The sequence below is a fragment of the Rhagoletis zephyria genome, unplaced genomic scaffold (assembly GCF_001687245.7).
Source record: "Rhagoletis zephyria isolate East Lansing unplaced genomic scaffold, Rhagoletis_zephyria_1.1 Rzeph_scaffold_16551, whole genome shotgun sequence".
NCBI classification, from domain to species: domain Eukaryota; kingdom Metazoa; phylum Arthropoda; class Insecta; order Diptera; family Tephritidae; genus Rhagoletis; species Rhagoletis zephyria.
Window position 1 is genome coordinate 3,407 of NW_016173615.1, and position 8,334 is coordinate 11,740.

Genomic DNA, 8,334 nt, shown 5'->3' on the forward strand with positions numbered 1-8,334 from the left:
ATGCTCGTGCAAATTTGCTATTTTTATGGCCAATTTCAAATGAATATTTTGATGACACTTAAGTTTAATTGTGGATTGTAGTTTAAATGCCATTTAAGTTTCGTTGGGTTTCAGATCGACTTTGTTTAAATATGCCAAACAATTGGCAGCACTGCTGCTTGTTCCTTGAAATTGTTGTTGCATTTGCTTGTTTGTTTACATTTTGTGCTAAAAAGCTAATTGTTTTTTGGTGGGATTTAGTGGGATTTATTAAACAACCTACCAATAAATCTTGGTTGTTTCGTACAAAGACAGGGTTGCATATCTCATATTTAAATAGCCAATATTTAAGTGCAAATTAAATGCATGATCTGCAAATGAAGAGTGGAAGTTAATCAACAATCTCTACTTAAGTAGGCCTTACTAGCATAAACAAAGCAATTACCAAAACGAAGAAACCCAAATAAAAACTTTCAAGTTTGCGCAAACTCGATAATGAACTGTTCGTCATAGTCGACATTGTTTCACATACCTAAGTAAATTTTTGGCCAGCTGATGCGCTCTGTAGCGCTACCAACGCGCGCAATTTTAGCAAAATCCCATTGTTTACATTTACTATTCGTTGAAATTTCAGCTTCAAAAACAATTTGGGACAAATTTGTGTATTGAATAATGTTTAGCTGTTTTTTTATATACAATATTGCCAGTATAAGCCAGTAAGTGTACACAAATTCTCCGTTTACTTATTTTATTTCGTTGTGTACATTACCTCTTACAGATCTGGCAACACGCCGGCTCTGAGCACACCATTCTCCAGCTGAGCTGCGCTATTGGTGAGGAAATTGTTATTTAACAGCAAATTTCACTAGAGTGTTGTACTAAAAATCCGTAAAAATGTCCATAGCCAAGCGTGTGCAGGTAAGCATATTTGTGTAACCGTAAAATCAGGAATAACAACTGCTTCCACTTATAGCAATGGGCCACTTTTGCGCGAACATGGCACATATACGATTGTACCTGGCAGAACCCATTTGATTCGGCGTTGCTGATAAAGAAGCATATAATGGGATTGCACAAGCCAATTTACCATCCAATGAGTAAGTTGAACAATATGAATGAATAACCCTGCTTGCATATAGTTACATCCAACATATACAAAATGGTGCTAATAAAGTCGGTAGACAGGCATGGTTGAATACTAATGTTCAATTAGGATGCGCAAGTTATCTAATATTACTTTCTAAACCATATGTGACTAATAGCGAATTGAGCGCTACAGCTAGAGAAGATTTAGATTATTCTCCGCACTCTATGCGTAGATAATTGTGAATAGTGAAATAGTACATTTAAACAAAATTCTTTGCTGGTAAATACAAAATATATTATCCACTTTTAGTTCGCAACCAGTAATGCCTTCTACTTTTAGGATACAACTATTTCTTCAATTACTTTATTGGTACTCAAGCTTAGCACATTTTCTTCTTCTAAACTTCCAGATGATTGCGGAGATCATGTAGTTTGCATAAACACAAAAGAAATTGCGCTACCAGGCGATGAATGGATTAAGCGTGTTTACTTCCATCATACCGGTTACCCAGGCGGCGCTTCTTGGACGCTGGCGTGGCAGTTACACGAAAAGGATCCAACAATGGTTATGAAGAAGGCGGTTTACAATTCAATGCGTGGCAATTTACAACGCAGACATACAATGCAAAGATTGCATTTGTTTGCCGACGATCAAGTGCCTGAAGAGATATTGGCTAATGTAACAAATCAAATTAGAACACCGCGAGAAGTACCTCAACGTCTTGATCATATCGATAAGGAAACCCTGGAAAACTTCCCGGCAATTTTGGATTATCCGAAAGATTATATATTGCGTTGAAGAGGCATTAGAAGAAAACAGATTTGTATATTGTGGTGATGGTAGCAGATTATCTAACTCTATACCCCCCGCTAAATCTTGTTTTTAAATAAAAATTTTCTTGTAACTTAAAAACAACAATAGATGAAAATTTATTTAAATAGTAATAGGTGCTCCTTGAACTATGGATTTATTATGGGTAGTGTTTGTAGTTGTTACTGTAGTAGCATATAAATTGCCCAGCGACATTTGAGGAATCTGTCGGAGTTGTAGTCCTGAGCCAGAGTGTGTACGTATGTATGTAAACCTGAGTCGCTCCGTAGACCCGACTACCGTGGAAACGAATATGGTTGTGCTACTGATAAATGATGCAAAAGTTTTTATATTATATAAGATTATATTTAATTCTAAAAAATTTAGTGCTTATGTATATACACGCATTTACTGTAGTTAAAAATCAGTTTCTCAAACCTTTGTAGGCCGAACAACACAAAGTAGCGTAGCGCCTTTCCGGTAAAACCGGTACTCGATATCATATCGATAGCTAGGTACTCGATTATAGTTTGAATTAATTTGAAGCAGAAAACAAAAACACCATGCAGTGTAATTGTTTTTATTATATAATAAATACATTCCTTTTTGTATGATTATGCTCTATTTAATTTACAGTTGGTAATCTCATTCATTACATTCATTTATTTATATCGATTTGTGCAAACTCGAATCATGGATTTGTATGCTGTCTGGTAACGCAATTATTTGACCAATCGAGTTTTATCTCTTTGACTGCATTCTTTAATTTTTTTGTTTTTATTGATTTACTCTTTTAACTTCATTCGTGTCGTGGCTGCAAATTTTTCCAGTTTTAGTTGTATTACTGATCATATCGGAGGAATAAATTTATTTTGGTCAATTTGAAACGCCCACTCGCTTTGAGGTAGATGTTCTCATCGTATAAAAAGAAGTACCAATAGTATTTAATTTAATTGTGCAATACTGCATTTTACCAAAACGTACGCAGCCAATAGACGTGATAAGATTAACATTATTTATTACCAGATAAGGAGTATGTTGATTAAACATCTGAAGTAGAACTTTTTGGATTTCGTGCAGACCTAAATTATATATGTACATAAATTACTGTATTTTCAGCTATAACACGTTCAGTGAGCACGCAGAAACGCCTTTTGAAACAACGCAAAACCGGTGGCACTTCATTTGTTTCCGCACTTCAGCAACGCAATATGGGTCGTTTGGGGAAAGTAGATCCCAGTTCCTACTCGGAGCCCGAGCGCATCACCACCAAACACAGTGCACTTAAGTGGACCGTAGATTTTGCGAATACAAAGCTTTTAGGCAGTGTGACGCACCACTTCAATGTACTGGAGACCAACTTGCCGGCTATTGTAAGTGTGGTCGTGTCTGCTAACACATGTATATTTAATTCTGTTGTATTTTCAATAAATTGCTTACTTATGCTTAGCTGTTGGATGTGCGTGACATCACCGTTAATAATGCATCTATTATATGTAACGGCGGCTCATCTATTCCAATTAACTACTTTGCCAGTGATCCTGTAGAGGATATTGGTGCTAAGTTGACTTTGGAATTGCCGGAAGGTACAGCTAAGGGAGAGTAAGTACAAAAATACACTTTTAGAGTTTTGAGCGGGAACACCGATTTAATTTTAGCATATAGTAGTTAGTTAAGTGTTGCAGTTGCCACGGCAAACTTATCTTTAGCTCTGAAAAGTCAACACCTCCATAAATTCTTATTCATAAATCAAGTGAGCTTATCGTTTTATGCATTGAACATATGTGTTAAGACACGTTATAGTTTCTAGTGATGATCGAAAATATAGTTTTATATAGTTTACCAAAAAAGTTCTTTTGACGGTAAATCATCGTGTATAAATTCAAAAAGAAAAAAAAATGCTCCAAAAAGGCTTCTAAAGTTTTATTTTCATATACATATAGTCGATATATATTTATACACTGTACTTATATACCTACATACATATATGTATATGTGTATGCATAGTTTATACTTACCATTAAGTGTGTGACTAATTCTGCAAATGATAAACTCACAACCTCTCATTCTCAACAGCCTTCTTGTACGCATAGACTATGAGACTTCTAATCGCGCCAGCGCCCTGCAATGGCTCACACCAGAGCAGACTCTAGGCAAACAGCACCCTTATCTGTTCAGTCAGTGTCAAGCGATTCATGCACGTTCCGTACTGCCATGCCAGGATACACCGGCCGTTAAATTTACTTACGAAGCCACCGTACAGCATCCAAAGGAACTAACTGCACTGATGAGCGCCTTAATTGAGAAAAAAGAAGCAGGTGTAACCACTTTCAAGCAAGATGTGCCCATACCGGCTTATTTATTAGCCATTGCCATTGGAGATCTCGTTTCTCGTCCATTGGGTGCCAATTCCAATGTCTGGGCAGAGGCCGGTATTGTAGACGCTAGTGCTGAGGAATTCTCACAAACTGCTCAGATGTTGAAGACTGCATCGGACATTTGTGGCCCATATGTTTGGAAACAATATGACTTGCTGGTTATGCCGCCATCATTCCCCTTTGGGGGCATGGAAAACCCTTGCCTTACATTTGTAACGCCCACATTGCTGGCCGGTGATAAGTCTTTGGCAGATGTAGTGGCACATGAAATTGCGCATAGCTGGACTGGTAATTTGGTTACGAATAAAAACTTCGAACATTTCTGGTTGAATGAGGGATTCACTGTATTCGTTGAAACGAAAATTGTGGGACGCATGCAAGGCAATAAGGAGCGTGATTTTCATATGCTGCGCAATCTGACCGATTTGCAGGAGTGCGTGAGTACAAAAATCATTTGAAGTGAAAGCTCCTACATTTTTTATACTTACTACTCCTTTTTTAATATCTCTCCCACAGATCCGCACACAATTAGCTAATAGCCCGGAGCTGACAAAGCTAGTTGTGGATCTATCTAACTGCGGTCCCGACGATGCCTTCTCCAGCGTGCCCTACATCAAAGGCTCAACATTCCTGCGGTACATCGAAGATCTACTTGGTGGACCTGAAGTGTTTGAGCCATTCCTGCGCAGCTACTTGCAACAGTATGCCTACAAATCGGTTGTGACTGACGATTTCAAAGCTGCCTTGTATGATTACTTCAATAAAACCGATAAGAAGGATAAGCTAACCGAAATCGATTGGGATTTGTGGCTACACAAGGAGGGACTGCCGCCAATAATTCCAAAGTAATCATATTAATATACATAGGTGTTAAACTTAAACAATAATTTCATACATATGTATGTATTTTGTTGAAACATTTCAGATTCGATGAGACACTTGCAAATGTCTCAAAGCAATTGGCCGTATTGTGGAGCACCAAGTCCACTGCTGACCTACGCCTCGACACGCAAATCACTAAGTCCATTTCTTCTCTTCAACTAATTGATTTTCTAGGCAGATTAATCGAATGCCAAGAAATAGTCGAGTTAAATGAGGATAAAATCGAATTGCTTGAGAGCACATACAATTTGAAGAGCACAAAGAATGCCGAAGTGCGCTTCCGCGTCTTGCGCTTGGTTATCCGAGCACGACTGCTGAAGCGTATCGAAGAAATCATTGCATTTGCCAACTCGAACTTCCGCATGAAATTCTGTCGTCCAATTTATCGTGACCTAGGTCAATGGCCCGAGGCTAAGCCTATTGCAATTGAAAGCTTCCAGCGTGTCAAGGATCAAATGATGGCGGTCTGTGCGCATACAATCGAGAAGGATTTGGGTTTAAAATGAGCATATCATGTGTTTAAATTTTCTATGAATTGCCTTAAGTTGGCACATACTTTTTTTAATTAATAAATTGTTTACCAGAAAGTTAACAAATGAAGCGAAAAGTTTGGGTATGTGCGCGACGGATATTAGTTCAAATTATTTGACAATGCTCTTATACTGTGTGCTGCTTTTCATAGTAGTTAACTGCAAATAAGAAAATTTGTTTTAGATGATGGCAAATTTCTACGCATTTCCATGATGTGCTTATTGGAAACCATGCAAATTATATACCAGCACGCATCTAGATCATAACGCAAATAAGAACGTGGAAAGCCTAAGCACATCTTTTTTAGACTGCGAACCAGATGATTCGAGGAAAAGGAGTGCGGCATGTTGTTGTAACAGCATACATATTCCCCAAAAAATTTTCGGGGAGCTGGATTGTTTCGGTTACGTAGACCCGACTGTCGTGCCAACGACTCATTTATGTTGAATAGGGTCACTTCACTTAAATCCATATCACAAATTTTCCATATCACCCCCAAGGGATTGTTGTCCTTCGTCTATTTCAAAATTTTGTAGGGCCTGTTGATTTTGATATTAGTGTTTTATTAAAAAATAAGCAAAACTACGATTATAACAAGATGACTTTCTGTTCCATGCTTAGCCATTATTACTTTTAGGCTGATTTCTAGTATTCATTTCGTGTGTTTTATTTATTTTTTTTATTTTTTTTTGAATTGTTTTATTCTTATTTATTTCAAACGCCTGAAAATCATTGTAATCGGCTAGCATTTCTTTGTATTCATGATTTATCTTTATTATTAATGATTTAATTTCTTGTTTTATATATTTTGGTTGCAGTGTTTTTTTCGTTCATTATTTTTAATATTTATTTTCTTGTAATTGTTTCAAATTACATTTGTTCTTCTAATATCAAATATTATAACTATCGGCTGCAGGATAATTTAAAAAAAAAATATATATATATTATATGTTTTGCTGATTTTTGGATGTACACATTTATTAATGATTTTACAGTTTAGTTATTATTTTTTAAACGTTTGCCTAGTCAATGCAAATGACTTTTTTAATGATTTCGCGAATTTATGCAAACTTTTTGTGCCTAATGTTTTGGGTTTCTTTTTTGTTTTTTTGAAATAGTTCTTTCTTATATTGCAACTACATATTTCCCAACCCCAGCTCCGACATGCTTACATTTGGTTGTAGTTCCTTCCTAAACATGTATTTACCTACGTTGCTGTTGAGGGTTTTGTTGAATGGCTTTGTAATTTCATTTTCCTTTTTTTGGAAATATTAAAATGCTTGAAATTGAATACATAACTTACACTGTGCGAAACGATTATGGGGTAAAACTTGGAAAAAAAATTTCGCGGTTATACATAGTTTCAAGGTGTTTTTTCTAGTTAGAAATAATATAAAAAGTTGTGCTTATTATTATTTTTTTTTAATTTCGTTTTAAATTCTCGATTTAAAATTACGGTTATAAATATTCGATAATTTATGAAAAGCAAAAGTTATCGAAGCAGTTTTTTCAAATATTAAATAAATCTGGTTGCCAAAATTTTTAAAATAAAAGGCTGATTATTTCTGAAAATTTAAAAGATCTATATATCTAGATTTAAAATAGTTTTTTTTTTTGTCAACAATTGAAAATATTTAATTATGTAAGTCTTTATGGGGTTTCAGTTGAATAATTTCAGTAATGCGACGTAACGAATGTATTAAGGAGTATGGACCACTTTCAAAACAAATTTCCTACACTTTCGACTTTATTATTAATCATTTGTTGAAATAAAACCAAAAAGATTCAATATTTAAAAAAAAAAAAACATGTATATCTGCGGGTATGAAAAAAATTAATCAGCTGAATTTTGATTCGGCAACGAATACTGAAGAAAAATCTATTATAATAAAGAAAACTTAAACAAAATGCATTTGGTAATTGTAACGAATTGTTTATAGGTAAACAAAAAAAAATTATAATTAATTACAATAAAAAAAAAATTTATGAAAAGTGAAGAAGCAAACAACAGCAACAATAATAAAATAAATAGTTTTAAATGTGTGTGTAATACGAAAAAATGCGAAAAAAGAAAGCAAATTACTAAGAATTCAATGAATTTAAACACTGCAATAAGAAGAAGCATGAAGACAAAGAATAATTAAAAAATACAAAATTAAAGTAGGTAACGATCAAACATATTTACGTTAGGTAATAAAAAAAAAATTTAATTTAAATGAAATGAATAAAAAAATAAAAAGTATATCGAATAATCAATTTGTGTGGTGCGAATGTTGGCGGCGCCAGCTTTCAAGGCCAGCCACAAGCGCTCTTAGTAGAGTGTACTGCGTCCAGTAGTGATTAAAAAATCATTTTGAAGTGTGGACTCAGATTTTTATGAGTCCCAAATTTTGAGAAAAATGCGTAACTGTGTATGTAAAAGGAAATATTTTGCAATTTTTCATTTAATTGCATATCTGCTAGCAAATGTTCGCTAAATTGTACACTGTGCAAGTGGAATTTTGTATTTTTATTTTTTGCTTGTAAATATTATTTTCATTACATATTGCTTATTTGTAATAGTTTTATCATTCATTAGTCATAGGTCATTGTTTTAGATAGCATACCAAAAAACTCGAAAATGTAAATTTTTAGTCGGTGCTATGTGTATGTATATTGTTAAGTGCG

At 34.7% G+C, this 8,334-nt stretch overlaps 2 protein-coding genes and 1 long non-coding RNA gene across 3 annotated transcripts; 2 read left to right on the forward strand and 1 right to left on the reverse strand.

The window, feature by feature from the left end:
• Nucleotides 1–768: 768 nt before the first annotated feature.
• Nucleotides 769–1,971, forward strand: mRpL13 (mitochondrial ribosomal protein L13). The gene is made up of 3 exons (XM_017635867.1): nt 769–897; nt 953–1,076; nt 1,476–1,971. The coding sequence occupies exons 1-3, from the start codon at nt 874–876 to the stop codon at nt 1,862–1,864; spliced, it is 537 nt and encodes a 178-aa protein (XP_017491356.1). The 5' UTR covers nt 769–873; the 3' UTR covers nt 1,865–1,971.
• Nucleotides 1,341–2,416, reverse strand: LOC108379513 (uncharacterized). The gene is made up of 3 exons (XR_001849485.1): nt 2,279–2,416; nt 1,779–2,201; nt 1,341–1,724 (listed from the first exon to the last, which is right to left on the reverse strand). It is a non-coding gene; the product is annotated as an uncharacterized LOC108379513 (long non-coding RNA).
• Nucleotides 2,417–2,424: 8 nt separating this feature from the next.
• Nucleotides 2,425–5,736, forward strand: LOC108379510 (leukotriene A-4 hydrolase). The gene is made up of 6 exons (XM_017635866.1): nt 2,425–2,446; nt 2,996–3,249; nt 3,327–3,478; nt 3,953–4,691; nt 4,771–5,099; nt 5,180–5,736. Exons 1-6 carry the CDS (start codon nt 2,440–2,442, stop codon nt 5,640–5,642), a joined length of 1,944 nt encoding a protein of 647 aa, XP_017491355.1. The 5' UTR covers nt 2,425–2,439; the 3' UTR covers nt 5,643–5,736.
• Nucleotides 5,737–8,334: the final 2,598 nt, after the last annotated feature.

Bases quoted from the DNA above. Each gene is read 5' to 3' on its own strand.
- mRpL13 (XM_017635867.1), top strand. From the start codon at position 874: ATGTCCATAGCCAAGCGTGTGCAG. The intron at 898-952 runs GTAAGCATATTT...TTCCACTTATAG, and splicing joins CCATAGCCAAGCGTGTGCAG to CAATGGGCCACTTTTGCGCG. The intron at 1,077-1,475 runs GTAAGTTGAACA...CTAAACTTCCAG, and splicing joins GCCAATTTACCATCCAATGA to ATGATTGCGGAGATCATGTA.
- LOC108379510 (XM_017635866.1), top strand. The intron at 3,479-3,952 runs GTAAGTACAAAA...CATTCTCAACAG, and splicing joins GAAGGTACAGCTAAGGGAGA to CCTTCTTGTACGCATAGACT. The intron at 4,692-4,770 runs GTGAGTACAAAA...TCTCTCCCACAG, and splicing joins TGACCGATTTGCAGGAGTGC to ATCCGCACACAATTAGCTAA.